Below are 14154 nucleotides of genomic sequence, written 5' to 3'. Positions count from 1 at the left end.
CCCCCTGTCTTTTTGTAAAAGTGGCCCCTGATCAAAGGAAGTTACGTATCCCTGCCATTCACTCTGTTCTCTCTGTAAATGTGATTTCTCTTGTGCGCTGAAGCTTCTTTTGTCGCGTGTTTGCGTTTGAAGTCACGGCAGCAGAGACAGACTCGGACACACCCTGCCTGAGCGTCCCCAGTGGTAATGTAACGATGACTCCTCTCTCGTGCACGTGTGCACACCGAGCCATAAACAGCACCACAATGGAAAGAAGGATGCACGTTAACCATCTGACCAGTTATGGTTTCTCTGAGTCATCAGGACCCATTTTATTTTCTCCCTGTGTGTCTCTGTGCTCAAACAAACACAACTGAATGACCAGGGCTCTGTGTGTGTGTGTGTGTGTGTGTGTGTGTGTGTGTAGGCTGTGAATGATTGACCAGGCTCAGCAGGTTTATTATCAGGGTGTGTTTGGGCTGCAGTTGACCTTTGGACCTGCATCATCCCTGCACAAACAAAACTTCACTATAAAATCATTTGTTTTAAGACAAACCTGTGTAATATTTAAATATAGCGGTTGATATTGCGGGTAAAATAAAGTTCAAATAAACATCTGATAGTTATTTAAGAGTTCGGCGTGGTTATCAGTCTCCTCGTTACTCGTTAATGGCGCTATTTTCCCAAAATAATGTGCTTATATCTGCAGCGACACTAAGGTTACCATATTTGGTAAGGGCGTTCCACGCGGCACGATTTACGTCACTTCTGCGTCACTTCCGGATCTCCCTTTCCCTTCCGATCTCTCAACATGGCGCCGGTAAGTCCCAGCAGCTCCAACGAAATGTGAGCAATTTAATGGAAATTCCTTCGCATTTCCTCCATTTTCTGTCTCGTTATATACTAAAATAAAACAAAGCTTTGACCGTAAAGCTGCGTGTTAAACATCGAGCGCTTTTCTAGTGAAGAAGACCGAGAGCTAGCAGAGTTAGCATTAGCTCGTCGTAGATTTGACGTTTTCTGACACCTGCTTCATTCATTAGTCCGGGACAGGACGCCAAAGTCCACACAAAAAATGTGGTTTTATCTCATTTCAGTGTTTTTCTTCCGCCTAACTACTAAATCTGATGTGTCAATGTGCTGTGTAAATCCCTCATAGCAGTTCGGCATAATATTGGATATTATTTTTCTTTCTATTATCCCAAAAAAGCTTAAATGAAACGATGTTTATATTAATGCTGCTCATTCAAAGATCAGACAGAGCAAATTGGCATCATTGTCTTATCTTAAAAAATTAACGTAACAAAAATGAGCTGAAATTATCAAGACATTGGTAAAAAAAAAAAAGAAAAGAAAAAAATTAGCAAACAAAAATGGAAATTATCTGAAAAAGTGTTAAAATAATACATATAATGTTAATATTAAATATTAAGAAAAATAGAGTAAGATTAGTATAAGTACTGAAAAGTTTTTATTTGGCAAATATCTGAAGGATTCAGAAACATTCAAATCATTGCGACAGGCGTCTTATATGTTTACCAGCAGGTATAATCAGTTAAAAACTATATTGCTTTCTTTCACAGTAAAGATGATGAGTAATAGTTTGAGTTTTTAGACATAATTCACCAATCAGCAGTTACAATTCTGTTATGTGTTTGTTATATTTAACCCTGTGTAATAGTCATCGATTTAAGACATTAATTCTTTATGACACTTTAACTGTGCAACAATTACAGTAATAATCTGTTATTCAGCTGCAGTGTACCTTTAACATGATGCACATATTGTATATATTGCTTATCTCGACTTCTGTATTTATTGTGTTGTATATTTTAGCATATTGCACGTTTTTTGTACTTATTAACATACTTATAAACTTTTACGTATTAATTTGTATGTCGTTATATAGCATGAGGCATATTTTATTGTTTACATACTCAGAATATTAGACATATTTTAAGTGTGTTTCATACTGGTGTGAAATTGAAGCAAAGTGCACATATTTTTATTAACATTTTTTACTTATTTTGTTCTTTATTATTTATACTTAATGTGATTTTCTATGCGTTACATGAGAGCGTCTAACAATTATACATTTTCTCACAGGGTTCAATAAAATATTTGAATTATAACTTTTAAAATGAGCAGAATCAGACGAGTGCTAATGCAGCTAAAACCTGACGTCACTGACTGTGGCTTATTTTTACTTATTGTTAAATTTGGCAGCTCAAACAAAAGAGACCAGCTGTTGGCAAAAAGGCCAAAAAAGGAGCTTCATGGAAGTTCACGCTGGACCTGACGCACCCCGTGGAGGACGGGATCCTGGACTCTGCAAACTTTGTAAGTCTCAGTGCACGCGTCAGCGCCTTTATGGGTTCAGAGACTTTAATTAGAAATTAGGAAAATTTGTCAAAAATCCAGTTAAATGTCTTGCAGGTTATTTATTTCAAAATTAGATCCTGAAAAGGGTTAATGCAGTGATCTCTGCCGGCAGCTAACGTCATGTCTGGACTAGGGTCCTCTTCCCTAGCTCCCGGTATACTAGGGTCCTCTTCCCTAGTGCGTCACTGTGTTGTGTCCGACAGGAAACCTTCCTCAAAGAGAGGATAAAGGTCAACGGAAAGACGGGGAACCTGGGAAACATCGTGCAGGTCGGCCGCATGAAGAACAAGATCAACGTCACGTCGGAGAAGCAGTTCTCCAAAAGGTGAGCCGGAGAGATGTGCTGCAGAGCGTTTTAAGATTAAATATAACCTGAAAGTTCTGGAAAAGTCACGAAATTCTGTTCAACAAGATTTTATCATTACACAGTGTTTTCAAGGACCGTCAGAAATGTGGAAAATCCAACAATAATTTCTGTTTTTACACGTAATTCAGTGTTTTTAAACAAAAACATGCCTTGAATAAGAGAAAAGCAGCATTATTATTTGCTTTAAAATTGACAAAACCTTTTTTTTTTAAGAAAAAGAGTATTTAAAAATATTGAAAAATGTACCCTCCCAAAAAATAAAGAGAAAATCAACAAATAATTTGAAAGAAAAAGTTACACTTTTTTTTCAATTTACATTGACAAAACATTTTAAAGAAAAAAATAGCCAACATTTAGAAAAAATAAAAATACAAAAAAAACATGCTTTTTAAGGCCCATGAGTTTGAAAGCACATTTCTTTAAAAATAAAATGATGTTGATAATAATAATAATAATAATAATAATAATAATAATAATAATAATAAATGAAAAAAACACCTTTTTTTCCAATAAGGAACTTATATATTTATATATATATATATATATATATATATATATATATATATATATATATATATATATATATATATATATATATATATATATATATATATATATATATATATAAAATGGCCACAATTAGTGGTTTGGAAAGCATGTTTTCTGTAAAATAATATAAGATACAGTCGTTTGAAGCTGAGCCGCCCCCTCCCCTCTTATAATAACAAACAGTCCCTAAGTTGTATTGAAATATTCAGTTCTAATGCTTTTCTGAATTCATTATTTTTTAAAAATAAATATTTAAAAAAGCTTTTATAAAGTAATGAAAAAGAACTGAGTAATAATATTGATGGTTGTTGATTTGGTCTCTAAAATCTGCCTAAAAGTCCTGGAAAAGTCCTGGAAATTAATTGGTAAAACGCATTATGAACCCTGATTATAATAATTAAAACTCAAATGTTTCATTCATCAAAAACAAAAATGCTGTTGTGTATGTGCACCTTTTTCACGAGAATAATTTGTATTTTATGTAAATTTGTGGGACTAAACGACCCCTCGTCTCCCTCCAGGTATCTGAAGTACTTAACGAAGAAGTACCTGAAGAAGAACAACCTCCGTGATTGGCTGCGAGTGGTGGCGTCCGACAAGGAGACGTACGAGCTGCGGTACTTCCAGATCAGTCAGGACGACGAGGAGTCGGAGGCAGACGAGTAAACAGCTGTCCGTGTGTCAGGAGAATAAATGTGGAAAACGACTTTTCTATCTTGTTTTTTAATTCATTTATTTTTAATTCTGCTGTTTTCTCAAAAATAACCTAAATGTGTGTCAAAAGTGTCGTTTACCGCTGCTGTTTTTAGTAACGTCTCTTTTTACACACATTGTTTTAACTATATGAACTATATGTATAGTTTAGGGTTAATTTATTGAAAATCTGCAACAAAGTCAAACCATGAAATACAAGTTTATTCAAAGATGAAAAAAACAAAATATTTTATTTTTATGGAGTACAGCGGACGTCTTTACTGCACAAAATGCCTCCTTCAAAGTCAAGCTTTAAAAAAAAATACATCAGTATTTTCTACTTTAATTTATTTTAACCAACATCAGTCCTAATCATAATTATCAAATATTCATTCATTTAAAGATTTTTTTAACCTTTAAATGCCTTTTTTTTTATGATGCCACTATGTTTATATATATATATAAAAGTATATATATGGAAATAGCATGTATTTCCTCCATATGCCAAATATGGTCAAAATGACCTCATCAGGTGGAAAATAGTCAAAATGACAAATTCAGAGTCAAAAGCCCAGAATGACACCCAGAAATAATACAAGTCCTGTTTTTCTGCTCTGATGGCTGTGGGATCAAAAATGTCAGTTTGAATGGGTTTCAATGGAGCATTTTTGGACCTGAACAGTCTGAATGTAACTATTTAGTTTCCACAGTGTATTTTAGACTTATTGTAGGAGCTGAGCTGCAAATTCACTGATTACACTCAAATACACAATCTGGACTACATTTAGGACACATGCATCAACACACACACAGTTATCACAACAGGAAGAAGAAAAGCACCTAAAATGCACCAAACAGTCTGTAAGGGTTAATGAGAATGTAAACATCTTACTGGTGTGATGTTTGCAGGTGTATCTGGAGATGGCTGTGTAGTAGTTCTTTAAATACACACTAGGTGGTGCTACAGATACTTTTTTTTATCACAAAACTGAATATTATGAAGAGAATAGAGACTCGGCTGGTGCATCGAGGTACCAGATATGTCACATAAGATAAAGTTTAAAGTAATCTGGACTTAAATCTGACATTAAGTCCTTTAAAGTGTGGGTCAAAAACACTGCATCCATAGTTCTGTTTCTAAAGTGTCATTCTTTGGCAGATTATTCTTCAAATTTTGGAAATCTCCAAAAGACAAACAGCTGTTATCTCAGGCAGAGCAGCGCTCTTTATGACGTAAGTTTGATGTGTAAAATCAAACATATTAAACAAGTTTAACATCCGCAAACGTAATAAACCACAAAGGTAATAAAGAATATTTAAAGTACCAAATATCAGCCCCAATAATCAGCCAGACTGATGATCTGTTGACCTTTATACAGATGTCTTTTGTGGTACATTTGAAGGTAATTTGCGTATTACGTTTGTGGGGTGTTAAAAGACATTATTGCATTAAAAGCTGTTATGACAGATTAATTTGAAGGTAATTTCGTATTAACGTTTGCATTAAAAGTGTTAAAAACAAGTTTGTAAGGTTTAAATGTGTGTGAAAGCCGTCTGAACGCAGCACAAGAAAACTGATGTCGATCCGGGTTCAAAGGGTTAACAGGCAGACGCTCGTTTTTCTGCTTTATAAAGTTGAGTCTGTCCATCTTCTCTCCTGTATGACGCCGCAGGCCGCCAGCGAAAACCTTTATTCCCTTAAACAGAAAAGGATGTTTTGCTGCTGCTGCTTCTGAGTGTGTGTGTGTGTGTGTGTGTGTGTGTGTGTGTGTGTGTGTGTGTGTGTCTGGATTCACTCCCGTGTGCTCATCTGTCTCGTATAAAGCACGTATCCTCAGGAATGCGTCCACCTTCAGCGGCTGGTAGCGTCTCAGACCTTTTGTACAGACTCACGGAGAGATTTGGGTTTTTTCTAACACGTTGACGCTGAACGTTTGACTGTTAGATTTAAACATTAAAAAACACGGAGGTCCGATCGTTAAATTAGGAGAAAATATGAAGACTAAGATAAAAGTCCCCACATCTTACTTACTGGTATTGTGTATTTAGGTATTTTCCGAATCACGGCGTCGGTATTTTTCACTTTAGGTCGTCAGAACCACAAAAAAACACGAGTTCCCGTGAGGTGTCTCTGATGTTTACATCTCAGGTTGTCATGGGAACCAGCCTCTCGTCCATGAGTAGACGATGTTGGGAGGTTTCATTTGAAAATGTGCAGGGGACTCAACTGGCTTTGACCAGGGGCCACTTCTGCTAAATGACTGGAGGCCAGGGGCCAGACGCAGCGGCCCCAAATGTGTTTCGAGGATTTTAGGATGTTTCAAGGATTTTAGGCGTTGCTAGGATTTGAGGATGTCTATAGGATTTAAGGATGTTTTCAAAATTTTAGGGCATTTCTAGCATTTTAGAACGTTTCTACGATTTCGAGACAATTCCAGGATCTGGATCTGATTATTACCACCATCAAAGCTCCTCTGAATCTGGCAGTCACATGACGCTGCTCACGTTTGCTGCTGACGCCAAAAAACACGCTCAGAGTGAGCTGAGACTCGGGGTGGGTTCACTGTTTTCCCCCTCAAACCCTCCTGCAGAGCAGCGTCTGCAGGGAGCAGCTGAGTGTCTCGTTTCGGCTGTTTTGGGCCGGCATGTTGCAGGTCTGCGGCTGTAATCGGACTCTGTGTATCCGATTACACCTGCAGACAACAATACAACACGCACAGCCACACATCATACAGTGTGTGTGTAATGTAGCATGTTTTCTTACTGTGTTGTCATATTTGTGTGTTTTCTTAATGTTAATGTTCACAGTGCAAATGCTGTGCAGGTGTCACAAAACTGATGATGTTTTCTTGATTTGCTTTTTGCTCTTTTGTGTTTTCGAAGGCCGTGGCCTGTTTGCCCCCAAAAAGAGTAAACTGCTGACTCACACCCCGACACTGGAACCCTATCCACGCGTTTTATTTATCAGCTTTTATAGGCTGATTATTAAGATTCATGACTGAAAACTGCTCCTGCAGCTAGAAATGTGGAAATCTGAGATAACTTTCCATGACACACACGCACACACATGCACGCATACACACACACACACACACACACACACACACACACACACACACACCTGGTCAGTTCTCAGCTCTGCATACAAAGAGTAAAGAAACGTCACCTGTGGCAGCTGCAGCACAAACTTAACTCACAGCAGCTATTATATCCTCCGTCCTATGAATGAATGATGACACACACACACACACACACACACACACACACACACACACACACACACACACACACACACCTGTCCAGTCTCAGGTGCTGAATAATGAATCAGCCTGATCACATGGTGTCAGCTCTGCAGCATTAACGCTGTCGTCTCCTCTCGTCTCCTGTCGTCTCCTGTCGTCTCTGTCTCCCTGCAGGTCTGCAGAGGACGAGGACTCAGACCTTCTTCAGGAAAACACACAGCCAGTGAGTGTCTCACCTGTCTGCTCAGGTGCTTTTCTTTTACCTGCATGTTTTATCAGCCTAATAGCCAGAAACCGTCTGTGTGTTTGAGTCTCTTGAACCTGTTGATCAGGCGTTGAGTTCAGGTTTGTAAAGTCTGTCTGCGGTTCAGTTTTAGCTCCTAAAGTCGTGTCTTTCGGTCGTGAAAGTGGATCCTCGTTCTTCATGAATGTTTCAGAGCGGGAGTCTCGCTCGAGTGAGTGACGGTGATCATCACCTGCTGCCTCACATCTCACCTGCACAGATAAAATATATTGACCTTTTTATCATTTCATTGTTTATTTATCGAAGGATTGTCACGTTTTCTAAAATATGGCATTATAGAATCAGTTTTCCCAAATTATACGAAAACATCATTTTCCTTTTACCTCTTAGGATTTCGAGCTGATAGTTTCAGTTTTATTTGTTTTATTTTAGGAAGTTTCCACCTCAGAACCAAATCGAAGTCAGTCAGTTGAAGCAGTTAAAAATCATAATAATTTGTTCTACTGAGGACACAAAAATAAGTAAAATCACAGCTGAAAACCGTTTGTATAGTTGTGTGTATAGAATTTTTTTTATTGTATCATTGATTACTTTTACTTTAGTTACTTATCTGAATACTTTTTTCCACAGAGTCCGTGTCCTCCGTCTGGATCTGTGGCTCAAACGTAAAGGATGAGGAGAGCGATGATGAGAGGATGATCGAGGGAGTCACAGAGAGAAGTTAAGAGTCAAAAACACATCAACAGGTGATTAACTATGGAGGACTGAAACCGACAAAATCTAAAATAAATGAATAAAAATGGCAAAATGTATTTACTGTCCTATTTTTTAATCAATATTATCATTTTCATATTTATTTGCTTATTTATCTATGAATTATTTTCGACTCTATTTATTTAATTTACCATTTTATTTTCCATTTTCCACATTAATTTATTCATTTTTAAATGTGTTTATTTGTATAATTATTTATGCATTTATTTATATATTATTTTCCCCATTTGCCTCCCCCTCCATTTAGTCCTTAAACATATTTACCTTTTCTCTTTTGCACCCACATTCCCACCTCATTAGGCGAATGAGGGCAGCTGGTCTGTGTGCAATGGCGGCGTCAACTTTTCACCTATTGGTTGACAAATTAATAAATCGAATCGCTCAAATAAATTGATAAATAAAATGGATAATTACAAATATTGCTGTTTTTTTGCATTTTCATTTATTTCTTTTTGATTTTGTCGGTTTCAGTCCTCCTTATTCAACAGGTGCGGCGATGGCGGCGTGGCTGAGCCGGCTGTCTCTGGGCGACGCCTGGTACAGCATGTACTCCCGCCTGCTGCGGACCAAACCCGTGGGCTCCATGGCTCACAGCACCGACGACCTCACCGAGCTCGGGGAGGGGGCGGCGGTCGGGCTCGCCAAAGTCCTGACCACCGTGGACCTGGTGTCGCTCGGAGTGGGCAGCTGCGTCGGCACGGGGATGTACGTGGTCGCCGGTTTGGTCGCCAAGGCAATGGCTGGACCAGGAGTCATCCTGTCTTTCATTATCGCAGCATTGGCGTCCATACTGTCAGGTGAGACAACAGGAAGTGACACAACAGAGCATTGTTTAAGGGACTATTTTTAGCAGCGGATTTATCCAGGTTTGATGCTTGTTTGAGTTGAACTATACGACAGTGTGTGAGTTTTTGGACACTCTACTGCAGTAATACTCAGCTTACAGTCTGCGGGACCATTCTGGGCCCTGACAGGGTGCCTGGTGGCCCCCCAAAGCCACAGAAATGTGCAAAGTCCAAAAAATATTGAGAAATCTGAGAAATGTCCCAAAATCTGAGGAACGTTCTGAAATTCAAGAAACGTCCTAAAATCCCCAAATCGTCCTAAAATGTTCGAAACATGTATGGGGCTGCTGCCACCGGCCACTGCAGTTCTGTCATTTTGCAAAATTGGTCCCCAAAGAAATCAAGTTGAGGCTCCCTCTTCTATTGTCATCCTAAAAGACGTCTGTTGTCTCACTGTCCTGTGTGTATTTTTGTCTTCAGGTGTGTGTTACGCAGAGTTCGGTGTCCGGGTCCCGAAGACGACCGGCTCGGCCTACACCTACAGCTACGTGACAGTCGGGGAGTTTGTGGCGTTTTTCATCGGCTGGAATCTGATCCTGGAGTACCTGATCGGCACGGCGGCGGGGGCGTCGGCCCTCAGCAGCATGTTCGACTCTCTGGCCAATCACAGCATCAGCAACTACATGATGACGCACCTGGGCACGCTGCGAGGACTCGGTCAGTATGAACAGAAATTCTATTGCCGTCAAAGAGTGGGGACATTTTCGTGGACGGACAGAAGGGGCTTTAAAGCTGATGCTGAAGCCAATAATTGCCGCTGTTTGTCTGCGTGTCTCAGGTAAAGGTGAGGACACGTACCCGGACCTGCTGGCCCTGTTCATCGCCCTGCTGGTCACAGTCATCATCGCTCTCGGTGTGCGCAACTCCGTTGGCTTCAACAATGTCCTCAACGTGGTCAACCTGGTGGTCTGGGTCTTCATGATCATCGCCGGACTCTTCTTCCTGTCCGCCAGCAACTGGGAGGGCGGCCAGTTCCTGCCCTACGGCTGGTCGGGGGTGAGATCCTCAACCGCTCTGGTGTTTTAGTCGCTTCTTTAAATCAATAAAACCGACCGTAAAAGTAAAAAATGATCTCTCGTTGCTGATCAGGTGATGCAGGGTGCTGCGACTTGCTTCTACGCTTTCATCGGCTTCGACATCATCGCGACGACGGGAGAGGAGGCGAAGAACCCAAACACCTCCATCCCGTACGCCATCACCGCCTCACTGGTCACCTGCCTCACTGCATACGTGTCGGTCAGTACGCCGTTTCATGTACTTTGGAAAGAAGCCACAAAATCTCTGGCAACAGTTGCGTTTTTTGCTTTCTGTCGCGCCTCTACTAAAACACGTCAACAAATTTTTTTGCAGCCCACAACTGTCTTCCACATTCTTGCATCGAAGCTGCTACTTAATAGGAATTGTTTGCCATTTTCAGCAGTCAAATGTGACTTTTCTGATGAAAATGTGGCGTGCCCCCTTTATGTCACGTAAAAAAGCACGAATAGTTTCAGTTTCTGAAGTTATTTTGAAGCTTGGAGCCAGAAAATGAAAGAATGGAGCCAGGGCTGAACTGTCATTGGAGGGTCGACCTGTCAATCAAGCAAACGCAGCGTCAGACATTTACAGTTTTATATAAAAGATTATGTATTTTTAAAGTCCAGGTTTAGTCGGACTAACACAATAATTGAAATTTTTTGCATTGACTGTGGATGGTGAAAAAAGATCTCAGGGTGAAAACAGGCCCTTTAATCGATGATCTCTGAAGTTGTTAACCCTTTCCTGTGTGCAGGTGAGTGTGATCCTGACTCTGATGGTTCCCTACAACCTGATCGATGGCTCGGCTCCTCTCATGGAGATGTTCGCGGTGCACGGCTTCCTGTGGGGGAAATACACCGTGGCAGTCGGCTCCATCGCCGGACTCACCGTCTCTCTGCTGGGCTCCTTGTTCCCGATGCCCAGAGTCATCTACGCCATGTCCCGGGATGGCCTGCTGTTCAGGTGAGAAGGCACAAATGTGGGTAAAGTAAGGTAAGGTAAAGGTAAAGGTAAAGTAAGGTTAAAATAAGGTAAGGTAAAGTAAGGTATAGTAAGGTTAAGGTAAGGTAAGGTAAGGTAAAGGTCAGTTAGGTTAGGTAAGGTAAGAGTAAGGTAAGGTAAGGTTAAGATAAAGTAAGGTAAAGTAAGGTATAGTAAGGTTAAGGCAAGGTAAAGCTAACAAATGGAGCTTACAGTCGGGTAAGGTAAGCTAAAGGTCAGATAGGTAAGGGTAAGGTAAAGGTAAGGTTACGGTAAGGTAAGGGTAAGGTAAAGGTATGGGTAAGGTAAAGGTAAAGGTAAAGGTAAGGTTAAGGTAAAGCTAAGTGTAAGGTTAAGGTATGGTAAGGGTAATGTAAAGGTAAGGGTAAGGTAAGGTAAGGGTATAGTAAAGGTAAGGGTTATGGAAAGGTAAAGGTAAGGGTAATGTAAGGTTAAGGGTAAGGTAAAGGTAAGGGTAAGGTAACTTTACGTAGGTAGATTTCGTCCACAGCGGGTGAGTTGGACTCCTTTTCACGCTCACCATCAACAGCAAATAAATAATAATAACAAACACAAATAAAAGCCAGATAAAAATAAGAGTGAACCATGAGTCAATAAAAATAGTAATAAAAGCAAGAGAAAAAAAAAACACCAATCAGTAAAAACGTGGTAGGTAAAAAACACGACAGGGATAGAAATGGAAAAGTAAAAACAGGGTTTGAAAGTTCAAAGATCAATAAATAGTCAATAAATAATCCTGAATTTGCTCCTGCGTGATCAGAGCGGTGTTGCAGGACGTCGGATGATTTTTCCTCTTGCTTCTGCAGGTTTTTGTCTCACGTGTCTGCGGTCACACACACTCCCACGGTGGCGTGCGTGGTGTCGGGGAGCTTCGCGGCCCTCCTGGCTCTGCTGGTGAGCCTTCGGGACCTGATCGAGATGATGTCCATCGGCACGCTGCTGGCGTACACTCTGGTCAGCGTGTGCGTGCTCTTACTGCGCTACCAGCCGGACGACCAGACCGACGCGCACCAGTACGACGCTGAGGAGGACGTGCCCGGCCTGAAGCTCCAGGACGACGTCGCCGTTCCCACCAAAGACGACCAGATGCTAATCGGAGACCCAGATGGCGACGGATCAGCGTCTTACCACGCGGGCGGGGCTGAGGGCGAGGGGGGCGACTCTGAGTTCCACACAGGCCCCGCCTCACTGCTGAAAAGGCTTCTGGGAGGTCATTACTACACCCTGCGGCTGCGGCTGGGAATGCCCGAAGCGTCGGCCCGGCCCACCCCCGCCACCGGCCGTATCGTGACCCGGTGCACCCTCCTCTTCTTCTTCACGTCCTTCTTCCTCTGGTCCACGGTTTTGTTCGGCGTGGAGCAGGGAAGCGGCGCCGGGGCCGTGTTTTCAGGCCTCATGGCCACGCTGATGGCGGGCTCCTTGGCGAAGCTTTTAATCATGATCCTACAGCAGCCAGAGAGCGGGAGGAAGCTGCCCTACATGGCGCCCTGCGTGCCCTTTGTCCCCGCGGCGGCCATATTGGTCAACAGCTACCTCATGCTTAAACTGTCGTCCCTCACCTGGGCCAGGTTCACCGTGTGGTGCCTCGTCGGTGAGTGCAGTAAAAAAAGTTCTGTCCATTTTCTAACGTCATAACTCATGACTGATCACTGATGTTTCGTGTTTAACCGTCACGTTCGTCCATCCGCAGGTTTGTTGATCTACGGTTGTTACGGAGTGTGGCACAGCACGCTGGAGCTGGACGCCCGGGAGCAGCAGGCGCACGCCAGCTCCTACCAGCGCTACGATGACCACCTCGACGACGACACCTTCTCCCCCGACGACAGCCTTTACCCCGAGGAGAAGGACGACAGGCCGTACCAGGGCTGGTCCGCCCCGGAGGAGAGGGGATACCATCAGCAGCGGGAGTATCAGCGTGATGGAGAGCCGCATCAGAGCCAGTACGAGGACGATGGTGACCAGTACGGATACCAGTCTGGACCGGGAGGCCAGTCTGCGAGCAGAGGCAGAGGAAGGACCAATCATGGCTTTGATGCAGGTGAAGAGGACGACTGAGCGGAGGATGCTTCCGAAATTATCATCCACCGAACAAAACTTTGGAAGTGCCGTCTAAACGAGATCCAAAATCACACCGCAGGATTTTATTTCAATATTTTCCGCTGAATTCCTCATCTGTCCGCTCCGTGTAAACCCGGTCCGGATATCAGAGGAGGAGGTACACGAGGACACGATGGACGCCTCCCATCACAGATGTCTCACCGCGTCAAAGCTGCCGCAGCTGCAAGAGCTTCAGCTGATTTTCGTGTCTTTATTGTAACGGTGAATCTCCTCCAGCATCCGTCCTGGTTTTTACCTTCAGCCTTCAGCGTAAAAAACAGCGTAAACCTTCCCTCCAAAAAAGCGAAGATCTAGTGCTCCTCATCTTCCTCTAAAGTTTTAAACACTGCGCTTTAAATCAGTGGTTACCCACAAATCCATGGCACAATTATGCTGCGTTCAGACCGACTTTAAACGCTTTCTACCTGCAAAAAGTTGGAAAATCCTTCCGTTAGAGTATCGCACACCTCGATCAGCTCTTTAATGAACAGATCTACTCCTCCAAATGGATTTCTTGGATCTGATTTCATCGTCTTATGGGTCCATGAAATAACAGACCTCCGATAGTGTTTTTGACGTGAATATCTTCTTACAGACAGATTGCTTAAAGATCAATATTAACCCTTTAAAACCTGGACCTTGTACTGCAATCAGATGCCTTCCGCAGGCATTCAAACCTTTGAAACAAATTGGTTTGGTTTGTCCCACAAACTGCAAGAAATTTGAGATTAGAGATTAGATTTGCAAAGTTATTATTAAGCATTTTTTGGGTAATTTTAACTTTTTTTTGCTTTTTTTTTCCTGATAACTTTCAGGTAAGTTTCTTTGTACTTTTGTATTATTTTTTTTACTAATTCTGTGCTCATATTTGGGTCATTTCTTCTGAAGTTTCTCACTCTGTTCTTCCCAAGACAGCCAATTTGCTCAGGAATTAAAGGGTTAATCAGGTTAAACAAAAAATGT

General features: G+C 41.8%; 2 protein-coding genes across 3 annotated transcripts; both read left to right on the top strand.

Moving 5' to 3' along the window:
* The first annotated feature begins 774 nt into the window (after positions 1 to 774).
* Positions 775 to 3983, top strand: rpl22l1 (ribosomal protein L22-like 1). Its single transcript, XM_042510455.1, has 4 exons — positions 775 to 799; positions 2206 to 2319; positions 2565 to 2686; positions 3799 to 3983. The coding sequence occupies exons 1-4, from the start codon at positions 791 to 793 to the stop codon at positions 3941 to 3943; spliced, it is 390 nt and encodes a 129-aa protein (XP_042366389.1). The 5' UTR covers positions 775 to 790; the 3' UTR covers positions 3944 to 3983.
* Positions 3984 to 5067: 1084 nt separating this feature from the next.
* LOC121960613 (probable cationic amino acid transporter) lies at positions 5068 to 14001 on the top strand. Of its 2 annotated transcripts, XM_042510400.1 has the most exons (10): positions 5068 to 5203; positions 7387 to 7435; positions 8087 to 8202; positions 8702 to 9027; positions 9496 to 9732; positions 9854 to 10071; positions 10165 to 10311; positions 10847 to 11055; positions 11901 to 12685; positions 12785 to 14001. In XM_042510400.1, exons 4-10 carry the CDS (start codon positions 8727 to 8729, stop codon positions 13147 to 13149), a joined length of 2262 nt encoding a protein of 753 aa, XP_042366334.1. In that variant the 5' UTR covers positions 5068 to 5203; positions 7387 to 7435; positions 8087 to 8202; positions 8702 to 8726; the 3' UTR covers positions 13150 to 14001. The 2 variants fall into 2 exon arrangements, with proteins under 2 accessions (XP_042366334.1, XP_042366333.1); XM_042510399.1 differs by lacking the exon at positions 5068 to 5203 and having other exon boundaries at positions 6932 to 7435.
* The last annotated feature ends 153 nt before the right edge of the window (positions 14002 to 14154 follow it).

The sequence above is a fragment of the Plectropomus leopardus genome, chromosome 21 (assembly GCF_008729295.1).
Source record: "Plectropomus leopardus isolate mb chromosome 21, YSFRI_Pleo_2.0, whole genome shotgun sequence".
Taxonomy (NCBI): domain Eukaryota; kingdom Metazoa; phylum Chordata; class Actinopteri; order Perciformes; family Serranidae; genus Plectropomus; species Plectropomus leopardus.
This window is presented reverse-complemented; position numbering and strand designations above follow the sequence as displayed.

Coding starts and splice junctions, on each gene's coding strand:
- rpl22l1 (XM_042510455.1), top strand. Junction 2,320..2,564: donor TCCTGGACTCTGCAAACTTT/GTAAGTCTCAGT, acceptor TGTGTCCGACAG/GAAACCTTCCTCAAAGAGAG. Junction 2,687..3,798: donor GAGAAGCAGTTCTCCAAAAG/GTGAGCCGGAGA, acceptor GTCTCCCTCCAG/GTATCTGAAGTACTTAACGA.
- LOC121960613 (XM_042510400.1), top strand. CDS start 8,727: ATGGCGGCGTGGCTGAGCCGGCTGTCTCTGGGCGACGCCTGGTACAGC. Junction 9,028..9,495: donor ATTGGCGTCCATACTGTCAG/GTGAGACAACAG, acceptor TTTTGTCTTCAG/GTGTGTGTTACGCAGAGTTC. Junction 9,733..9,853: donor GGGCACGCTGCGAGGACTCG/GTCAGTATGAAC, acceptor TGCGTGTCTCAG/GTAAAGGTGAGGACACGTAC.